Raw genomic sequence first — 22,997 nt, 5'->3', positions numbered from 1 at the left:
GCGATATTGTTTCTTAAGGATGCCATTTGTATCTTTGGATTGGATTGGATTTGTTTATTGTCACGTGTACCGAGGTACAGTGAAAAGTATTTTTCTGCGAGCAGCTCAACAGATCATTAAGTACATGGGAAGAAAAGGGAATAAAAGAAAATACATAATAGGGCAACACAACATATACAATGTAACTACATAAGCACCGGCATCGGGTGAAGCATACAGGGTGTAGTGTTAATGAGGTCAGTCCATAAGAGGGTCGTTTAGGAGTCTGGTGACAGTGGGGAAGAAGCTGTTTTTGAGTCTGTTCGTGCGTGTTCTCAGACTTCCGTATCTCCTGCCCGATGGAAGAAGTTGGAAGAGTGAGTAAGCCGGGTGGGAGGGATCTTTGATTATGCTGCCCGCTTTCCCCAGGCAGCGGGAGGTGTAGATGGAGTCAATGGATGGGAGGCAGGTTCGTGTGATGGACTGGGCGGTGTTCACGACTCTCTGAAGTTTCTTGCGGTCCTGGGCCGAGCAGTTGCCATACCCAGGCTGTGATGCAGCCCGATAGGATACTTTCTATGGTGCATCGGTAAAAGTTGGTAAGAGTTAATGTGGACATGCCGAATTTCCTTAGTTTCCTGAGGAAGTATAGGCGCTGTTGTGCTTTCTTGGTGGTAACTTCAACTGCCGTTTGCGGGAGCAAGTTCCAAATCTCTACCATCCTTTGAATGAAGGAATTCTTCGCAAAGGACTGATCCTAATTTTGTGACTCGCCCCCGAGTTCGGGAATCTCCAACCAATGGGAATGTTTTACCTATATCTAACCAGCCTTTCGCTGTTAATACCTTGAAGACTTCGATCAGATCACTCTTAACCTTCCAAATTCTGGCGAAAACAGGTCTAATTTGTGTAATTTCTCCTCGTAACTCAACCCCTGTAATCCAGGTATCATTTTCGTAAACCGTCCAAGGCCAAGATATCCTTCCTCAGGTGCGGCTCGCAGATCTGCTCCCATAAGGAGAGCAAACCCCTGTACTTCCACCTTCAATGATCTACGGCGCGTCTACAGTCAACTCCCTCTGCCCCTGCGCACCCTTGTAGAATTCTACCCCTTAGTTTCAGACATTGCTCCTCCCAAAATGAATCGCCCGTCTCCGCATTCGACTTCACCTGCCACCTGGCTGCCCACCCTCTCCACCAACTTGCCTCTGTCCTCGCGAAGCCCTGCGCTCGCCCTTCTCCTGGTGTCGTGACTTTCTTTTCCTGTCTTTTCCTCTGGCTCTGTTCCAATTATGGCAATAAGTAAATTTGCCCTTCTTTCTTTGGATATCGGTGCTCTCATGCTCAGAGTCGCCAGGTATCGAATGATACCACCACAAGTTTCAACCGGCTATCGATCAAAGAGCCAAACTCCAGTTAGTTAGTTCAAGGTCAAGGGTACTTTATTTACACACAATTAGTCATGCAACATAAACACTACTAGTTAACCACACCTATCGGCTAAGACAACCTGTACTTAACTTCGGGCACCCGGTTTAGGCCAGAGGAACAGTGGCCGCTGTTCGATTCTGGATCTATCGAGTCCGAAAGAGTAACTGCTGCTCAGCTGGGCTCATCCGTCTGGTAGCGGGCGTTGAACTTGAACCTGCTTCTGGTGGTGCTGCGATTGGAGATGGTCGGTGCCGGGGCGCCAGGTCCAAGAGAGGACGAACATGCGGCGGACTCTTCTTCTTATACTTGGGGGTTTCCGCGCTCTTCTGGGCGGTCCTTCAATTTGGGCCTTACTAATTGGGCGATCCCTGATCACTCGTTTCGATTCCTAACCAATAAGTGGGCGGGGATCTCTATGGCTGGGCGTGTCCCAAGCGGTCACTGACCCCGTTGTTTCCCTTAAACAGGGAGCGGCGCCGAAATGTCTGGGACGGTCCCGGTCGCTCGAGTACCAGTCCTTTGTCTTGGTGAAGGTGGGCCATCAAATGCTGATCGGCCCCATCAAAATGCTAATTGGTCGGAGTTTCGATACCGTCTGGACTTCTTGCTTACGAATATGCATTTCAGGCTCTGAGCCGTCCTGAGTCTTGCCTTGTCCATTTTACCCGCCAGGCTTTTGCGAGTTTCTCCGTCCCTCGTTGTGAGTGGCCATCCCGGATGGCTACAACGGTTCACAATGCCCCCCAAGTTTTGTGTCGTCCGCAAACTGTGAGGTTGCCCCCCTCGCCCTGGGGTCTGGCTCGTTACTATGTGTCAGGGAAAGCGACCCCCCCCCCCACTCCACTCCCCTTCCCCGAGTACATTCAGCGATTGACGTCCACAGGCGTGTGTGGTGAAGAATTCCACAGGCTCGCTATCCCTCTCGAATTAAGACATTTTTCCTCATCTCAGTCTGAATGGTCCACCATGTATCCCGAGGCTGCTGTGTGTGCCCCCCCCCCCCCGGTTCGAGATTCCCCAACCAGGGAATGCACCCCCCAGGCCCCACCCCCCGGCCTCCAGCGTGTTGGAATCTGATGCATTTCAATCAATCAGATCTCCTCCCATCCGTCGAAACTCCAGTGAACTCTAGGCCTACGCGGTGGCACAGTGGTTAGCACCGCTGCTTCATGGCGCCAGGGACCCGGGTTCCATTCTGACCTCAGGTGGCTGTCTGTGTGGAGTTTGCACATTCTCCCCGTGTCTTTCCTCCGGATGCTCCGGTTTCCTCCCACAGTCCAAAGATGTGCAGGTTAGGTGGATTGGCCGTGCTAAATTGCCCCTTAGTGTCCAAAGATGTGCAGGTTAGGTGGATTGGCCGTGCTAAATTGTCCCTTAGTGTCCAAAGATGTACAGGTTCGGTGGATTGACCGTGCTAAATTGTCCTTTAGTGTCCAAAGATGTGCAGGTTAGGTGGATTGGCCGAGCTAAATTGTCCCTTAGTGTCCAAAGATGTGCAGGTTAGGTGGATTGGCCGTGCTAAATTGTCCCTTAGTGTCCAAAGATGTGCAGGTTAGGTGGATTGGCCGCGCTAAATTGTCCTTTAGTGTCCAAAGATGTGCAGGTTAGGTGGATTGGCCGTGTTAAATTGCCCCTTAGTGTCCAAAGATGTGCAGGTTAGGTGGATTGGCCGTGCTAAATTGTCCCTCAGTGTCCAAAGATGTGCCGGTTAGGTGGATTGGCCGTGCTAAATTGTCCCTTAGTGTCCAAAGATGTGCAGGTTAGGTGGATTGGCCGTGCTAAATTGTCCCTTAGTGTCCAAAGATGTGCAGGTTAGGTGGATTGGCCGTGTTAAATTGCCCCTTAGTGTCCAAAGATGTGCAGGTTAGGTGGATTGGCCGTGCTAAATTGTCCCTTAGTGTCCAAAGATGTACAGGTTAGGTGGATTGGCCGTGTTAAATTGTCCCTTAGTGTCCAAAGATGTGCAGGTTAGGTGGATTGGCCGTGTTAAATTGTCCCTTAGTGTCCAAAGATGTGCAGGTTAGGTGGATTGGCCGTGCTAAATTGTCCCTTAGTGTCCAAAGATGTGCGGGTTAGGTGGATTGGCCGTGCTAAATTGCCCCTTAGTGTCCAAAGATGTGCAGGTTAGGTGGATTGGCCGTGCTAAATTGCCCCTTAGTGTCCAAAGATGTGCGGGTTCGGTGGATTGGCCGTGCTAAATTGTCCCTGAGCGTCCAACGGTTAGCTGGAGTTACGGGGATAGGTCGGGGGGCGGGGCGAGTGGGCCTAGGTAGGGTACTCTTTAGGAGACGCGATGGGCTGAACAGCCTCCCTCTGCACTGTCGGAATTCTATGAATGGGGCTGACATAAATGCGCCCATGCACATCATGAGATAAAAGCAGGCAGTGACAGACACCCAGGTGAGCCAATCAGTGTACAGAACGGAACACGGCCAATCACAAGACAGGACACCAGAGGGAGGGGCTTCTACCTATAAAACACACGAGGCACCAGCGTCCGCCTCTTTCCACTGGCGATAGCTGTAGTGACAGTCAGGGTGTACAAATCATTCATCACCTTCTACACGTGGCTCAGAGCTAGCCTGGTCTAGATAGTTAGCCTGCTTCGTAACTGAAGTTCAATAAACCTTAAATTGAACCAACGGCCACGTTTGGTGTGCGCCTGATCAGCTGACTTCCGTGTTGCCCCAGGGGGAACGGCACGACAAGGGGCTCAGTCAAACCAATCTCTCCACAGAGGAGAGGCCCGCCAACCTCGGTTTCAGGCGAGTGAACCGCTTCTTGCACGCCCTCCGATGCACTCGCCCGATGCACCCGTCCGCGTCTGTCCGCCATCGTCTTACCTTTCCAACCTGTTGAGATATTCGTTAATTTCTCCTTCTCTCTGAAACGGGAAAAGGGGAGGGCGGGTGAATCGTTAATTCAGAACGCTTTGACCCTCTTACCCCACCTGTGTGGCCCCCGCACCCCCCCCCCCCCCCCACCTCAGCCAGGACTCCTGGCCTCCGGTAGCGGGAGGCCTGATGGGAGTAACTGGGAGGGAGGGGGGGGCGAGGAAGGAATGGTGCTGCATTTTGTGCGGTTCGACCCCTCGGCCTACGCTTTGCCGATTGGGCAGCGGTTCAATGTGGGCCCAGATTTAAACTCCATCTTACCCTCCTTATTTTCGCAACCCTTCGATCTCCCCCCCCCTCGATGGCAACATGAACACTAAATCAATCTCCATTTTCGACTTTCTCGGTTGACCACATCCTCTCTCCCCGCCAACCCCGCTCCCTCCCCTCCCCGCCCTCACCAGCATTCTGGGGTGCATAGTGGAGGGGGAGTAGGACATAGGGAGAGTGGTAGTCACCACAGTTGTATTAGATTGTATACACTGCACTGCATGCGAGGGTATTACGGTAAGGCCCCTGTACTTCGGAAGGGGGGTGGATCCCTGCCTCCTGGCTCCGCCCAGTAGGCGGAGTATAAATGTGTGTGCTCCCCGAACTGCAGCCATTTCGGCAGCAGCTGTAGGAGGCCACACATCTCTGTGTAATAAATCCTCGGTTACTCTCTACTCTTGTCTCGTCGTAATTGCATCAGGCAGTTCCCAGATTTTCACCCCCCCTCCCCCCCTGTGTGAGTATTGGGGTCATCCTGCCTCACAGCGCCAAGGACCCGGGTTCGATTCCGGCCTCGGGTCACCGTCTGTGCGGAGTTTGCTCATCCTCCCCGTGTGTGCGTGGGTTTCCTCCGGGTGCTCCGGTTTCCTCCCACAGTCCAAAGATGTGCAGGTTAGGGGGATTGGCCGTGCTAAATTGTCCCTTAGTGTCCAAAGATGTGCAGGTTAGGTGGATTGGCCGTGCTAAATTGTCCCTTAGTGTCCAAAGATGTGCAGGTTAGGTGGATTGGCCGTGCTAAATTATCCCTTAGTGTCCAAAGATGTGCAGGTTAGGTGGATTGGCCGTGCTAAATTGTCCCTTAGTGTCCAAAGATGTGCAGGTTAGGTGGATTGGCCGTGCTAAATTGTCCCTTAGTGTCCAAAGATGTGCAGGTTAGGTGGATTGGCCGTGCTAAATTGTCCCTTAGTGTCCAAAGATGTGCGGGTTAGGTGGATTGGCCGTGCTAAATTGTCCCTCAGTGTCCAAAGATGTGCAGGTTAGGTGGATTGGCCGCGCTAAATTGTCCCTTAGTGTCCAAAGATGTGCAGGTTGGGTGGATTGGCCGTGCTAAATTGTCCCTTAGTGTCCAAAGATGTGCAGGTTAGGTGGATTGGCCGTGCTAAATTGTCCCTTAGTGTCCAAAGATGTACAGGTTAGGTGGATTGGCCGCGCTAAATTGTCCCTTAGTGTCAAAAGATGTGCAGGTTAGGTGAGTTGGCCGTGTTAAATTGTCCCTTAGTGTCCAAAGATGTGCAGGTTAGGTGGATTGGCCGTGTTAAATTGTCCCTTAGTGTCCGAAGATGTGCAGGTTGGGTGGATTGGCCGTGCTAAATTGTCCCTTAGTGTCCAAAGATGTGCAGGTTGGGTGGATTGGCCGTGCTAAATTGTCCCTTAGTGTCCAAAGATGTGCAGGTTAGGTGGATTGGCCGTGCTAAATTATCCCTTAGTGTCCAAAGATGTGCAGGTTAGGTGGATTGGCCGTGCTAAATTGTCCCTTAGTGTCCAAAGATGTGCAGGTTAGGTGGATTGGCCGCGCTAAATTGGCCCTTAGTGTCCAAAGATGTGCAGGTTAGGTGGATTGGCCGTGCTAAATTGTCCCTTAGTGTCCAAAGATGTGCAGGTTAGGTGGATTGGCCGTGCTAAATTGTCCCTTAGTGTCCAAAAATGTGCAGGTTAGGTGGACTGGCCGTGCTAAATTGTCCCTTAGTGTCCAAAGATGTGCAGGTTAGGTGGATTGGCCGTGCTAAATTGTCCCTTAGTGTCCAAAGATGTGCAGGTTAGGTGGATTGGCCGTGCTAAATTGTCCCTTAGTGTCCAAAGATGTGCAGGTTAGGTGGATTGGCCGTGCTAAACTGTCCCTTAGTGTCCAAAGATGTGCAGGTTAGGTGGATTGGCCGCGCTAAATTGTCCCTTAGTGTCCAAAGATGTGCAGGTTAGGTGGATTTGCCGCGCTAAATTGGCCTTTAGTGTCCAAAGATGTACAGGTTAGGTGGATTGGCCGCGCTAAATTGTCCCTTAGTGTCCAAAGATGTGCAGGTTAGGTGGATTGGCCGCGATAAATTGTCCCTTAGTGTCCAAAGATGTACAGGTTAGGTGGATTGGCCGTGCTAAATTGTCCCTTAGTGTCCAAAGATGTGCAGGTTAGGTGGATTGGCCGTGCTAAATTGTCCCTTAGTGTCCAAAGATGTACAGGTTAGGTGGATTGGTGCTCTTTCAGAGGGTCGGTACAGACTCAATGGGCCTCCTTCTGCGCTCGAGGGATTCTATGGTACAGCCAGACGACCGAGCGAAGCCCCCTCCCCCTTCCAATCCCAGCACCTCCCCTCCCCCTTCAATCTCGTGAGGCGCTGAGGTGTTGAACAGCGGAGCAGGTTCGGGGAGAGATTTGGGTGGCGAATGGCCTCCTCCTGGCCCTATTTGGAGGAGATGGACTACAGCGGCTCAAAATGGTGTTCGGATCCCGGATGACAACCCAAACATTTGCAATTTGTAAATAGGTATCTTTTGCGTCCAAAAAAACATTCATTTAAACACAAAGTCCACTTGTAAATAAAGTTAACAATCTTGCTTTGTCCTCTGTGCTGAGATCTTGGAGGGAACCTTTCAGGAGCCAATACAAGACACCTCTGTTCCACTTCAAATCCTATGGCAAACTGAAACTACAGACAGACCTGGCTCCCCCCCCCCCCTTAGTGATATCATCTCTACCCTAAGCAGAAGGCATGTATATGCTGTGTACATGAAAATGAAAATGAAATGAAAATTGCTTATTGTCACAAGTAGGCTTCAATGAAGTTACTGTGAAAAGCCCCTAGTCGCTCCATTCCGGCGCCTGTTCGGGGAGGCTGGTACGGGAATTGAACCGTGCTGCTGGCCTGCCTCGGTCTGCTTTCAAAGCCAGCGATTTAGCCCAGTGTGCGAAACCAGTCCCTACTTCTTGTGTTATCGAAAATATAACAATTTCTTAAATTTGTCACACTGGTGGCTCACCATCATTTGAGATGGACAACTAATCAGGTCTGATCTACACGTAACTCCAGACCCCCCTGCACCCCCCCCCCCCCCCCAAGCCTGACCACCATCTACAAGGACACGAGTCAGGGGTGCGATGGGAGACTCTCCACTCGCCTGGACGAGCGCGGCTCCCATCGACACTCGAGAAGCTCGACACCATCCAGGACAAAGCAGCCCCGCTCGATCGACCCGCTAACCGCCGACATCCACTCCCCCCCCCCCCCCCCGACGCACAGCGGCAGCCGTGTGCACGTCCACAAGACGCCCCGCGGCGACTCGCCTTCGACAGCACCTTCCAAACACGCCACCTCCACCGTCTAGAAGGACGAGGGGGGGGGGGCAGCAGACACACGGGGAACCCCCCCCCCCCCAACCTGCAAGTTCCCCCTCCGAGCCGCTCGCCATCCCGACTCGGGAATATATCGGCCGTTCCTTCACTGTCGCCGGGGTCGGAATCCCGGGACTCCCTCCCTAACAGCACGGTGGGTGTACCTACACCACACGGGACTGCAGCGGGTTCACCCACCACCTTCTCGCGGGGCAACAATCTGCATAACCAGCGGGCCGCACGTCCCGTAAATTCCTGAAATAAGAATACCAATGTTAATTCTCTGCCCCTTTAAAAGCAGGCCCCTGGTTGAATAGCCCTCCCTGGTTGAATAGCCCTGCACCTTCATGTTATCATCCACACTGCTTTCTTGGAGTCTTCGCTCCTTCTTGAGTACACAGGCTTCCTCGGCAGGGTGAGACATGGTCACTCACTCGGAGGGAGGGAGGGAGGGAGGGGACAAGCCTAAGGCTGCCTCGGTGCTGCCTCTGGCCAGGACCTCGAGGGCCGCCTCCAGTTTGTGGACGGAAGCAGCCACTTGTTACCCAGGGTGACGGCAACACAGCGACATCACAGAGACACAGAGGCACTGCAACATTCCTTAAAGGGACAGAGGCACAGCAACATTCCTTAAAGGGACAAAGGCACAGCAACATTCCTTAAAGGGACAGAGGCAATGCAACATTCCTTAAAGGGACAGAGGCAATGCAGCATTCCTTAAAGGGACAGAGACTGCAACATTCCTTAAAGGGACAGGGGCACTGCAACGTTCCTTAAGGGGACAGAGGCTCTGTAACATTCCTTGAAGGGACAGAGGGACACACTCTCTGCACTCCTGCTTAAAAGGACAGAGGCTCTGCAACATTCCTTAAAGGGACAGAAGCTCGGCAACAGTCCTGAAAGGGACAGAGGCTCTGAAACATTCCTTAAAGGGACAGAGACTTGGCAACATTCCTTAAAGGGACAGAGACTTGGCAACATTCCTTAAAGGTACAGAGGCTCTGTAACATTCCTTAAAGGGACAGAGGCACTGTAACATTCCTTAAAGGGACAGAGGCACTGTAACATTCCTTAAAGGGACAGAGGCACTGTAACTTTCCTTAGAGGGACAGAGTCTCTGTAACATTCTTTAAAGGGACAGGGGCTCTGGAACATTCCTTAAAGGGACAGAGGCTCTGGAACATTCCTTAAAGGGACAGAGTCTCTGTAACATTCCTTAAAGGGACAGAGGCTCTGGAGCATTCCTTAAAGGGACAGAGGCTCTGGAATATTCCTTAAAGGGACAGAGTCTCTGTAACATTCCTTAAAGGGACAGAGGCTCTGGAGCATTCCTTAAAGGGACAGAGGCTCTGGAACATTCCTTAAAGGGACAGAGTCTCTGTAACATTCCTTCAAGGGACAGAGGCTCTGGAACATTCCTTAAAGGGACAGAGTCTCTGTAACATTCCTTAAAGGGACAGAGGCTCTGGAGCATTCCTTAAAGGGACAGAGGCTCTGGAACATTCCTTAAAGGGACAGAGTCTCTGTAACATTCCTTCAAGGGACAGAGGCTCTGCAACATTCCTTAAAGGGACAGGTCTCTGCAGCACTACTTAAAGGAACAGAGACACTGCAACATTTCTTAAAGGGATAGGTTGCTGCAATGTTACTTAAAGGGGCAGAGGCTCTGCAATATTCCTTAAAGGGACAGGGGCTCTGCAACATTCCTTAAAGGGACAGTGGCTGGGCAGCACTGCTTAAAGGGACAGGGGCTCTGAAACACTGCTTTTAGTGGCGCAATGTGAAATGGAAGGGAGCTGCATCTGCATAGCTCCTGTCACTCCCTCTACCATTTTACTCATTGGCTGAAGGGGGTCCAATAGGGTTGCCGTTTGTCTTGAGATGTATGAAAGCAAAATACTGCGGGTGCTGGAAATCTGAATGAAATCAGAAAATGCTGGAAACAGTGGGGAAGTGTGACAGCATCCACGGAGGGAGAGGAACAGAGTTAACGTTTCGACTCTAGTTGTGAGGAGGTTCAAAATGTTAGCTCTGCTCTCTCTCGCCACAAATGTTGCGGGTCCCGCAGAACTGTTCCAGACTTTCCGCGATTAAATGTGTTCCTGGCGCTTTCCCCATGCCCGGGGAGCAGCGTGAATAGAAATTCACATTAGGCAGATAGGGGAAGTGATTAAAAGTTAATTGCCCGATTCAAAAGGAACATAAACGACTGGGAGATCGCAAATGAGTGAGATAAAGTAGTATTTTTATTTTTACATAGAAACATAGAAAATAGGTGCAGGAGTCGGCCATTCGGCCCTTCGAGCCTGCATCACCATTCACTATGATCATGACTGATCATGCAAATTCAGTATCCCACTCCCGCCTTCTCTCCCTTGATCCCTTTAGCTGCAAGGGCCACACCCAGCTCCCTCTTGAATATATCCAACAAACTGACCCCAACAGCTTTGTGGTGGAGAATTCCACAAGTTTGATTTGATTTGATTTATTATTGTCACACGTATTAGTATACAGTGAAAAGTGTTGTTTCTTGCATGCTGTACAAACAATGCATACCGTACATAGGGAAGGAAGGAGAGACTGCAGAATATAATGTTACAGTTATAGCAAGGTGTAGAGAAAAGATCAACTTAATACGGGGTAGGTCCATTCAAAAGTCTGATGGCAGTAGGGAAGAAGCTGTTCTTGAGTCGGTTGGTACGTGACCTCAAACTTTGGTCTTTTTCCTGACGGAAGAAGGTGGAAGAGAGTATGTCCGGGGTGCGTGGGGTCCTTAATTATGCTGGCTGCCTTTCCGAGGCAACGGGAATTGTAGACCGAGTCGATGGATGGGGGGCTGGTTTGCGTGATGGACTGGGCCACATTCACGACCTTTTGTAGTTTCCTGCGGTCTTGGGCAGAGCAGGCTCCATACCAAGCTGTGATACAACCAGAAAGAATGCTTTCTATGGTGCATCTGTAGAAGTTGGTGAGGGTCGTAGCTGACATGCCAAATTTCCTCAGTCTTCTGAGAAAGTAGAGTCGTTGGTGGGCTTTCTTAACTATAGTGCCGGCATGGGGGGGACCAGGGCAGGTTGTTGGTGATCTGGACACCTAAAAATTTGAAGCTCTCGACCCTTTCTACTTCGTTCCCATTGATGTAGACAGGAGCATGTTCTCCACTACGCTTCCTGAATTCGATGACAATCTCCTTCGTTTTGTTAACATTGAGGGAGAGATTATTGTCGCCGCACCAGTTCACCAGATTCTCTATCTCATTCCTGTGCTCTGTCTCGTCATTGTTCGAAATCCGACCCACTACGGTGGTGTCATCAGCAAATTTGGAAATCGAGTTGGAGGGGAATTTGGCCACACCGTCATAGGTGTGTAAGGAGTATAGCAGGGGGATGAGGACACAGCCTTGTGGGGCACCGGTGTTGAGGATGATCGTGGAGGAGGTGTTGTTGCCTATCCTTACTGATTGTGGCCTGTGGGTTAGAAAGTTCAGGATCCAGTCGCAGAGGGAGGAGCCGAGGCCAAGGCCACGGAGTTTGGAGATGAGTTTCGTAGGAATGATGGTGTTGGAGGCTGAGCTGTAGTCGATAAATAGGAGTCTGACATAGGTGTCTTTGTTATCTCGGTGTTCCAGGGTAGAGTGCAGGGCCATGGAGATGGCGTCTCCTGTGGACCTGTTGCAGCGATAGGCGAACTGTAGTGGATCAAGGCAATCCGGGAGGCTGGAGTTGATTCGTGCCATGACGAACCTTTTGAAGCACTTCATGATGATGGATGTCAGAGCCACTGGACGATAGTCATTAAGGCCACGCTGCTTGACTTTTTTGGGGGTACAGGGATGATGGTCGTCTTCTTGAAGCAGATCGGGACCTCAGATGGTTGTAGAGAGAGGTTGAAGATGTCTGCGAATACCCCCGCCCGCTGATCCGCGCAAGACCTGTGTGCCCGTCCGGGCCCGTGGCCTTCCGAGGGTTGACCTTCGAGGAGGCTGCTCTGACGTCTGCAGCGGTGATCTCAGATACAAGTCCATGGCAGCTTCTGGGGTGGAGGGCTCGCTCGTGCTGACCTCTTGCTCAAAGCGGGCATAGAATGCGTTGAGCTCATCAGGGAGGGGGTGCGTTGGAGCCGGTGATTTTACACAAATTCACAACTCTCTGAGAGAAGAGGTTCTTCCTCGCCTCCAGTGAGTCCAAGGCCCAGTCGATCCAGTCTGTCTCCGTCCGTCAGCCCTGCCAACCTTCGCTCGACACCCTCAATAGCAAGGATGCCCTTCCTCAAACGAGGAGACCAAAACTTCACACAGTTCTCAAGGTGTGGCCTCACCAAGGCCCTGTATAACTGCAGCAAGACATTCCTACTCCGATACCCAAATCCTCTCGCTATGAAGGCCAGCTTGCCACCAGCTTTCCTCACTGCCTGCTGTACCAACATGCCAACCTTCGGCGACTGTCCCACCAGGTCTCGTTGCACTTCCCCTTTTCCTAAACTGCCCCCATTGCTTTTGCCACTGTTGTGGGCCAAGGTTGGGAGAAGCCCAAAGTGTATCATGGAGTTCACCTGACCCACAACTTTTACTGGATTGCGGTGCGGGGAGCGCACGGCCCACTCTACAGGTGTGGGACAGCAGAAATGGACAAGTATTTTTTAAAGCAAAACAATGTTTATTCTATAAACTCAAGTTAACCTTTTTAAAACATACAGTGAACATCTTAGCAACCATCAATTCAGATACAACTGTAGCCACCCAAATTGGCCAGCTCCCGATTTAAAATGGCGAACGGCAAAGGCTGATGGGAAATTCAGCCAACACAGGCAGAAACCAGCAGGTGCAGGTTTGCTGTGTATTTAACTCTGCAAAAAACCAGACAACATCGATACCAGCGACCATCAGCATAACAATGTAGCAGCCACCTGCATACTGATGGGCAATCCCCGGGAACAATAAGTAACATTTGGGACACACAAAGCAAAGCCAGACTCCTCGGCGCCAGCAGGAGCCAACACAAAGGAGGTGAACGAGCACCTCAAGACCGCCCATCGATCAGGGAACCGCTCCAGTATTGGAGAAATCGAACCAAGCGATTGGGACAAAGTTCAATCACCTAGAACCAGGTACAGGGTCCGCCCCGAAAGGCGGGAAGCCCCTGGGAACTATAAGAGTTAAGCCCCAAGTTCAAATCGCTCTCTTCATCTCTTCGTCCTGCCCGGGTCACCCAGCAACACGAACCAACATTGACCGTGACCAGCGCAGTGACCGCCGACAGAAGTGAGTCTTAATTCAGCGCTCGCTACGAGATAGGCGCTCCTAGCTACCAATCCGTACTAACTTCGAATCCCGCAGGCTCAGAACCCGAACGAAAGGCCATTCGTTTCCCTGGCCTGGTGGGCCAGTCCGAAGCTAAGTATCGGCCTGTTAGTTGTAGAAGTAGCTTAGACGTAGAATTTGTGCATGTGTAGCGATTACTGTGTATAATAAATGTGCTTTGATTTGAATCTTACTAATCGGTGTATTGGGTCATTGATCATTACTCGGACTTGAACCTCGTGGCGGTATCATAAAGATACCTGGCGACTCGAGAGCAAAGGTAATAAAACAGAGCAATTGAACCAACCGGAAAGTTAGCAACACAACCCCCAAAGAATACGTCATCCTTTAAGCTTTCCTTTTAACATCCAGAAGACTTAAAACACCTTTTACCAGAAGCACATTGGGTTAAAGTCACTACTGTTATTAGTTTTGAATCACCAGGATCGATTCACAGTCTTTAGCTTACAGAGAGAGATTCATACACCTTCTGGCTGTGACTGCAGCTATCCAGCTCTGAAAACGCAACTAAAACATGCCCTGAAGCAAAAAGCCTAAAACGAAAGTAAAAAGCTGACAGACAGCCCAGCTCCACCCACTCTCTGACATCACTGCAGTTATAAACACCCATTTCTTAAAGGTACTCTCACTACAGATATTTAAATACACACCCATTTATAAACACCCATTTCTTAAAGGTACTCTCACTACAGATATTTATATACAGACCCATTTATAAACACACATTTCTTAAAGGTACACTCACATGACAGCCACCAAAGTGGAAAACCTCACATTTACCCAAGTAATATTTTCGAAGGTAATCGCGACAGGAAAGGTCGGTCGGGGTGGGGGGGAAAGGATGTCCAAAAAGTTGTAGAAACGGTGGGGCTAAAGTACTTGAAGGGAAAGATCATGTTTAAAGAGAGGCTGTGGTGGTGTGGCTATGAGATTGTGACAAATACAGTGCGTGCTGGAGACAGACCAGTGAACACAGCCATCATCATTCGAGAAACATTTTTTTTGGCTGCAAAGCAGTTGGTACCAGTATTGAACCAGAGAGGGTGAAAATCTGTGTAAGAATGCCCCTAGAGCGGTAGTGCATTGTATGGCAATGTACTGCATTTGGACGGCTTTGCAGCACACTGGTTAGCACTGTTGCTTCACAGCGCTAGGGTCCCGGGCTCGATTCCCGGCTTGGGTCACTGTCTGTGCGGAATCTGCACGTTCTCCCCGTGTCAGCGTGGGTTTCCTCCGGGTGCTCCGGTTTCCTCCCACAGGCTAAAGGCGTGCAAGGTTAGGTGGATTGGCCGTGATAAATTGCCCTTAGTGTCCAAAAGGAGGTGTTATTGGGTGTTAATGGTCTGGGTTTACAGAACTCCAAAGTGTTTCATGGAGTTCAACCGACCCACAACTTTTACTAGATTGTGGTGTGGGAAGCACACGGCGTATTCTCCAGGTGTGGGACAGCAGAAATGGACAAGTGGTTTTTAAAACAAAACAATGTTTATTCTATGAACTCAAGTTAACCTTTTAAAAAACAAACATTGAATATCTTAACACCCATTACTTCAAAGATAACCCCCAAAAGACTACAACACTAAATAATCCTTCAAACTGTTCCTTTAAACATCCAAAAGACTTCAAACCTTCAAAAATAAGAACACATTATATATTTATAGTCTTTGGATTACAGAAATCAACAGACCAGCTCTGTTTTTCTTCCTGCAGCTCGCAGCAAAACATGCAGTCACTCTCAGCTGCCTCTTCAAACTGAAACTCAAAAAAGCAGAAGTGAGCTCCCCCCCCCAACCCTCTGACATCACTTCAGTATCACGATCAGCTCCATTTCTTAAAGGAACATTGCTTAAACATCCATTTCTTAAAGGTACTCTCACATGACATGGGTTACGGGGATAGGGTGGAAGTGAGGGCTTAAGTGGGTCGGTGCAGACTCGATGGGCTGAATGGCCTCCATTGTGTTCACTGCATGTTCGATGTCTATGTACCCGAACAGGCGCCGGAATGTGGCGACTTGGGGCTTTTCTCAGTAACTTCATTGCAGTGTTAATGTAAGCCTACTTGTGACAATAATTTTTTTTTTCCAATTAAGGGGCAATTTAGCCTGGCCAATCTACCCAGCCTGCACATTTTTGGGTTGTGGGGGCGAAACCCCACGCAAACACGGGGAGAACGTGTAAACTCCACACGGACAGTGACCCAGAGTGGGGATCGAACCTGGGACCTCGGCTCAGTGAGGCCGCAGTGCTAACCCACTGCACCACCGTGCTGCCCACTTGTGACAATAATAAAGATTATTATTATTAATCAATTAAGAAATCTATGAGGACTATTGCCATCAAAAGTGGGTTTAGCTCCGAGTGTATATAAGTTAAAATCTTTTCGGAAATGTTTGAAGGGGTACTGTTAACTGCGTAAATGGATTATTGTCTTAAAATGCTATTTTCCTTTTTTATTTTAATAAAAGTTCAAATTTAATAGTTAAAATCTTCACAAGTGGTCTGGAATTTGCTGATCGTGACTTCAGGTACCTCCTCATAATATGCAAATTGCAAACTGTTGTGGCAGCTTGTTCAAGTTTCCCTTTGTGATTTGGGTCACCCGACACTTTTTGTCTGCTGCTCCTCAACAGTTTCAGTCAGATCCACTCTCATTCTTCCAAACTTCAATGGATACTGTCCGCAATTGTCCAACCTTTCCTTCTGGGACAATTGCGATCATCTCTCCCCCCCCCCGCTGATCCCAGATATCAGAATTTTTCAGGACAATGTTTTGCAACACTGAAGTAAAAAATAAAACAGGAAGAAAAAAAGCATCATGCAATGGGATAACGGGTCTATCCGATAGGCAATGGAAAAGGAAGACATTGTGAGTTTGGGTGCATTGGCCGACTAATGGCTGGAGAGTTGGGGTAAACGGGGGCAACCCGTGATGAATCCCCCCCGCCCAGGAATGAATTTGATCACAGTTGCCAACCGTGGCTGCCATATTTGTCCTTGGGCAGCCTGAGGGATTGGGCCTGGGAGCCCCGGTTGTGATTTGAGTGGGAGTGCAAGTCCGTGAGTCGACCGACAGGTTCTGCATCACGTTGAAGATCGGTGTTCGGTCGAACGTAACATCCTTTTAAATCTGATTGTCCACCTTCATTTAAAAAAAAATGTTTTTATTAAGGCATTTATTGTTGTGGCCCAGGGTTTAGAGAACCCCAAAGTGTATCATGGAGTTCACCTGACCCACAACTTTTAATAGATTGTGGTATGGGGAGCACACGGCCCACTCTACAGGTGTGGGACAGCAGAAATGGACAAGTATTTTTAAAGCAAAACAATGTTTATTCTATGAACTCAAGTTAACCTTTTTAAAACATACAGTGAACATCTTAGCAACCATCAATTCAAATACACCCCCCAAAGAATACAACACTAAGTAATCCTTAATAACTTCCCAAACAACATCCAGAAGACTTTTAAAAAAAACTTTAAACAGAAGCACACCAGGTTTACATTCACTACTGAGAACATTTATAACTCTGAATTCACCAAATGATCAAGAGATAGTCTTTTGATGGCAGAGAAAACAGCAGTACAGCTGCTCTGTCTGGCTTCAGCTCCAACACTGAAAACAAAACTAAAACACACCCTGCAGCAAACAGCCTAAAACGAAAGTAAAAAGCTGACAGACAGCCCAGCTCCACCCACTCTCTGACATCACTGATAAAACACCCATTTCTTAAAGGTACGCTCACATGACATTATACATCAAACACATCCGAAACCAAAAATAAAACAAACAGGAAATCGCCTGACAAATAAATAACTAACCCCGCCGTTCCCCTCCACCCTCCCTTGCCTCCATTTGTTAACCCCAAAGTCCCTTCGTCCCATCCCGCTGATGTTTTAACGATCCTGGAAGAAGTCGATAAACGGTTTCCATCTCCGGGCAAACCCCTCCACAGACCCTCTCAAGTCGAACTTAATTTTTTACAGTCTAAGGAATTCCGCACCCACACCCCCGACTTCGGCGACCCCGGGTCCTTCCACTCTAGCAAGATCCGTCTCCGGGCTACCAGGGAGGCGAAAGCTAAACCATCAGCCTCGCTCGCCTCCCCCCGCCCCCCCCCCCCCCCCCCCCACCCCCGGACTCCCAGGGTCTTCCGGCATTCCTGTCATGTGAGTGTCCCTTGAATAAACGTTTTTGTCTCACCACATGGCTTCAGTGATGTCATTGTGTGGGTGGAGCTGGGCTGTGGCTCTGAGTTTCACTTTTGAGTTTTGGGGACTGGTTTTGAACTGCACAGGTTGAAAGACGTGTCTCTCTATCTTCATATTCAAAGCTGTTTCCAGACAACTTGGTAACGTAAAATAGATAATTACTGGCTGTAAGGAATTCAAACCCGCTGTTTGAAAAGGGGAACAGAGTATCAATAACAAGCCTTATACCAATGAGAGTGTCGTGGGCTGGGCCACACCTTTGAAAAGGGGTTTCTCGTTTTACTTGGATTTTGTTATTGAATTGGAACAGTTAAGGGGGAATTCATTGAGGGTTATACATAGATTGCTGTAGCTGTGTGGGTATCTTTTGATTAAAAGCACCTAAGAAGTCTGTTGAATAACACCTGAAAGGCAAACTCTCGTGCTCATCCCAGCCAAATTCAACAAACAGTTATAGATCAGATGAACTCCATAATATACTTTGGAGTTTTCGAAACCCTGGGCCCACAAACACTCCACAAATTGCCGCTTCTGGATTCAGGCCAACCTTCACCCTCAGCACCTCAGACATCGAGTCCGCAAATCCTGCCACAATCCCTTCAGCTTCGGTCAGGCCCAGTACATGTGGACATGGTCCGCATCCTGTCCCGCGCGCCCCCCCCCCCCCCGCCCCCTCAAAAAACCTGCACATTCTGGCCACCGTCGTACTCCACGTGTGCTGTGGCGGTACCTTAAAGGGGCTGGTTTAGCACAGTGGGCTAAACAGCTGGCTCGTAATGCCGAACAAGGCCAGCCAGCGCGGGTTAAAATCCCGCACCGGCCTCCCCGAACAGGCGCCGGAATGTGGCGACGAGGGGCTTTTCACAGTCGCTTCAGTGAAGTCTACTGGTGACAAGAAGTGATTATTATTAAATTGAACGAGGCGAAGTCTAACACACGAGGGGGATACCTTCACCCTCCTCAGAACCTCCTCCCGTACCACGGCCTCCACCTCCTCCCACTTAACGTCTCCTATCGGGGTACCCTCCCTGATCATTAACTCCTCATAGATCTCTAAAACCCTACCCTCGCCAACCACGGGTTTCAACACCATCTTGTCCTTCAGTTTTCCCACCCTCTTTAAACTAATCCCCACCCATGGCTCAGATTGGGACACTGGAACATTGAAGTTATGAAGAGAGGTTGGATAGGCTTGGTGTTTTCGTTGGAGCAGAGAAGGCTGGGGGGGCGGGGCCTGATCTGGGTGGACAAGATTAGGAGGGGCGTGGACAGGGAGCAGCTGTTCCCCTTAGTTACGAGGGGGACACAAGTTCAAGGTGAGGGGTGGGAGGTTTAGGGGGGATTTGAGGAAAAACCTTTTTACCCAGAGGGAGGGGACGGTCTGGAAGGCACTGACTGGGAGGGTGGGCTTTAAAAAAGTACCTAGATGAGCACTTGGCACGTCAGAACATTCAAGGCTATGGGGCTAACAGCTTGCAAATGGGATTAGGTTAGACAGGTCAGGTGTTTTTCATGTGGCGGTGCACTCGATGGACCTCCTCTGCACTTTTATCATTCTGCGATTCGGTGAGAGGCACCCACCTCCTTCATGGTCCCACAGTCGTGGTGTCCGTTACCGTATTGCGTAGGAGCGGTCACCCAGCTTATTGAGCACTTTATTTTCGAAGGCCGGCCCATGTTGCGATGCAGGAAAACCACGGGAGCCAATTTGTGCGCCGGAAGCTTCTGTGGGTAGCTTCAATGCCAATCATGTGACTTGTGGCAGCCATCTTTTTTTGGGGGGTTCAGGAAAGTGTTATAAAAATAACAAAAAATGCTGTTTCTTTGAAACATATATTTTATTTCAAACCACACAAAACGATCCACATTCAGGAAACAAAAATCAAGTCACACAGATTGTCATTTTTCATTTCTTTGGCAAACTTAATTGACTCTACCCCCCCCCCCCCGAAAACCTCGCCCTCCTCGGAGGGGGTGAGAGGGCGGAGGGGGTGTGAGGGCGGAGGGCGGGTGAGTGGGGTTAAGAAGGGGGAGTGAGGGGGGGTTTGGGGAGGGTGTGAGGGGGGCTTCAGGGAGGGTGTGAGGGGCGTTTGGGGGAGGGGGGGGGTTTGGGACGGGGGAGTGGGGGCTTTGGGGAGGGGGTGTGAGGGGGTTTGGGGCGGGGGAGTGGGGGCATTGGGGAGGGGGTGTGAGGAGGGTTTGGGGAGGGTGTGTGAGGGGGGTTTGGGGCGGGGGAGTGGGGGCATTGGGGAGGGGGTGTGAGGAGGGTTGGGAGGGAGGGGGGTGTGAGGGGGGGTTTGGGGCTGGGGGAGTGGGGGCATTGGGGAGGGGGTGGTGAGGGGGGTTTGGGGCGGGGGAGTGGGGGCATTGGGGAGGGGATGTGAGGGGGTTGGGGAGGGGGTGTGAGGGGGTTGGGGAGGGGTGTGAGGGGGTTGGGGGAGGGGGTGTGAGGGGGTTGGGGAGGGGGTGTGAGGGGGTTGGGGAGGGGGGTGTGAGGGGGTTGGGGGAGGGGGGTGTGAGGGGGTTGGGGAGAGGAAGTGAGGGGGTTGGGGAGGGGGAGTGAGGGGGTTGGGGAGGGGGAGTGAGGGGGTTGGGGAGGGGGAGTGAGGGGGGTGTGAGGGGGTTGGGGAGGGGGTGTGAGGGAGGGGGTTGGGAAGGGGGAGTGAGGGGGTGCGAGGGGGTTGGGGAGGGGATGCGAGGGGGTTGGGAGGGGGTGTGAGGGGGTTGGGGAGGGGGTGTGAGGGGGTTGGGGAGGGGGTGTGAGGGGGTTGGGGAGGGGGTGTGAGGGGGTTGGGGAGGGGGTGTGAGGGGGTTGGGGAGGGGGAGTGAGGGGGTTGGGGAGGGGGAGTGAGGGGGTTGGGGGAGGGGGAGTGAGGGGGTTGGGGAGGGGGGTGTGAGGGGGTGGGGGAGGGGTGTGAGGGGGTTGGGAGGGGGTGTGAGGGGGTTGGGGAGGGGGTGTGAGGGGGTTGGGGAGGGCGTGTGAGGGGGGGTTGGGGAGGGGGGTGCGAGGGAGGGGGTGTGAGGGGGTGCGAGGGGGTTGGGGAGGGGGTGCAAGGGGGTGGGGAGGGGGTGCGAGGGGGTTGGGTAGGGGGTGCGAGGGGGGTTGGGGAGGGGGTATGAGGGGGTTGGGGGGGTGGTGAGGGAGGGGGTGTGAGGGGGTTGGGGTGGGGGAGGTGAGGGGGTTGGGGAGGGTGTGTGAGGGGGTTGGGGGAGGGTGTGAGGGGGGTTGGGGAGGGTGTGTGAGGGGGTTGGGAGGGTGTGTGAGGGGTTGGGGAGGGGGTGTGAGGGGGTTGGGGAGGGGGTGTGAGGGGGTTGGGGAGGGGCTGCGAGGGGCTTGGGAGGGGGTTGGGGAGGGGGTGTGAGGGGGTTGGGCGGAGGGGGTGTGAGGGGGTTGGGGGAGGGGGTGTGAGGGGGTTGGGGAGGGGTGTGAGGGAGTGGGTGTGAGGGGGTTGGGGAGCGGGTGTGAGGGGGTTGGGGAGGGGTGTGAGGGGGTTGGGGAGGGGGGTGTGAGGGGGTTGGGGAGGGGGTGTGAGGGGGTTGGGGAGAGGTGTGAGGGGGTTGGGGAGGGGGTGTGAGGGAGTTGGGGGAGGGGGTGTGAGGGGGTTGGGGAGGGGGTGTGTGGGGGTTGGGGTGGGGTGTGTGGGGGTTGGGAGGGGGGTGTGAGGGGGTTGGGGAGGGGGTGTGAGGGGGTTGGGGAGGGGGTGTGAGTGGGGGGTGGGGAGGGGGGTGTGAGGGGGTTGGGGAGGGGGTGTGAGGGGGTTGGGAAGGGGGATGAGGGGGTGCGAGAGGGTTGGGGAGGGGATGCAGGGGGTTGGGGAGGGGGTGCGAGGGGGGTTGGGGAGGGGGTGTGAGGGGGTTGGGGAGGGGGTGCGAGGGGTTTGGGGAGGGGGTGTGAGGGGGTTGGGGAGGGGGTGTGAGGGGGGTTGGGGTGGGGGTGTGAGGGGGTTGGGGAGGGGGTGCAAGGGGGTTGGGTGTTGTGGGGGTTGGGGAGGGGGTGTGAGGGGGTGCGAGGGGGGGGGTTGGGAGGGGGTGCGAGGGGGTGGGGTTGGGGAGGGGGTGCGAGGGGGTTGGGGAGGGGGTGCGAGGGGGTTGGGGAGGGGGTGCGAGGGGGTTGGGGAGGGGGGTGTGAGGGGGTTGGGGAGGGGGTGCGAGGGGGTTGTGGAGGGGGTGTGAGGGGGTTGGGGAGGGGGTGCGAGGGGGTTGGGGAGGGGGTGCGAGGGGGTTGGGGAGGGGGTGCGAGGGGGTTGGGGAGGGGGTGCGAGGGGGTTGGGGAGGGGGTGCGAGCGGGTTGGGGAGGGGGTGCGAGGGGGTTGGGGAGGGGGTGCGAGGGGGGTTGGGGAGGGGGTGTGAGGGGGTTGGGGAGGGGGTGCGAGGGGGTTGGGGGAGGGGGTGCGAGGGGGTTGGGGAGGGGGTGCGAGGGGGTTGGGGAGGGGGTGCGAGGTGGTTGGGGAGGGGGAGGTGAGGGGGTTGGGGAGGGGGTGCGAGGGGGTTGGGGAGGGGGTGCGAGGGGGTTGGGGAGGGGGTGCGAGATGGTTGGGGAGGGGGTTGGGGGTGTGAGGGGTTGGGGAGGGGGTGCGAGGGGGTTGGGGAGGGGGTGCGAGGGGGTTGGGGGGAGGGGTGGGAGGGGGTTGCGAGGGGGTTGGGGAGGGGGGTGCGAGGGGGTTGGGGAGGGGGTGCGAGGGGGTTGGGAGGGGTGCGAGGGGGTTGGGGAGGGGGTGCGAGGGGGTTGGGGAGGGGGTGCGAGGGGGTTGGGGAGGGGGTGCGAGGGGGTTGGGGAGGGGGTGCGAGGGGGTTGGGGAGGGGGTGCGAGGGGGTTGGGGAGGGGGTGCGAGATGGTTGGGGAGGGGGTTGGGGTGCGAGGGGGTTGGGGAGGGGGTGCGAGGGGTTGGGGAGGGGGTGCGAGGGGGGTTGGTTGGGGAGGGGGTTGTTTGGGGGGGGGTTTAAAGCCCCGCCCCCCGGTTTTCGTCAGGGATGACGTCATTGAAAGCCTTTATGACGTCCACAGAAGGGTAGCTTCATCCCCTAAATGCGTCACCAATGACGTTGAGTTAGCCCTCTGTGACGCCGCGGTTAGGGGGGCGGGCTCGGCCGGCTGCCTCGCCCGCCAGGGCGCACGCGCGGGGCTCCGACTCCCGGGCATGCGCACTGGGCCGGCCAGCCGGCGGCCCCGCCCCCTCCCTGCATCAAGATGGCGGCGCCCTCCCTGGAGAGCGCCCTCCAGCGCGAGCTGACCTGCTCCGTCTGCCTGGACCTGTTCCGCCACCCCGTGGCGCTGGGCTGCGGCCACAGCTTCTGCCAGGGCTGCATCCGGCACGTGTGGGAGAGCCGGGAGCGCCAGCGGCGCCGGGCCCAAGCAGCGGGGGACGGGCGCGCGGGGGGAGAGGCCAGCTGGAGGCAGAGGCCGGCGTCGCGGCGCCTACTCCTGCCCCGAGTGCCGGCAGGTGCGTCACTTCCGCGAAACGGCTTCCGGTCCTATCGGCTTCCGGACATCCGACTTTCTTTACCGACTTCCGGGTCCCATCGACTTCCGGACATCCGACTTTCTTTACTGACTTCCGGTCCCATCGACT

General features: G+C 53.2%; 1 protein-coding gene across 1 annotated transcript in view; it reads left to right on the top strand.

Moving 5' to 3' along the window:
- The first annotated feature begins 14,110 nt into the window (after positions 1–14,110).
- The window catches only part of LOC140402863 (zinc finger protein RFP-like), a 40,027-nt gene continuing 31,140 nt past the window's right edge, over positions 14,111–22,997 (top strand). Inside the window, exon 1 of the mRNA XM_072490488.1 lies at positions 14,111–14,236. Within this exon, the coding sequence (XP_072346589.1) occupies positions 14,111–14,236 (126 nt within the window). The remainder of the gene's footprint in view (positions 14,237–22,997) is intronic.

This window comes from Scyliorhinus torazame, chromosome 26 (genome assembly GCF_047496885.1).
Source record: "Scyliorhinus torazame isolate Kashiwa2021f chromosome 26, sScyTor2.1, whole genome shotgun sequence".
Lineage (NCBI taxonomy): Eukaryota > Metazoa > Chordata > Chondrichthyes > Carcharhiniformes > Scyliorhinidae > Scyliorhinus > Scyliorhinus torazame.
This window is presented reverse-complemented; position numbering and strand designations above follow the sequence as displayed.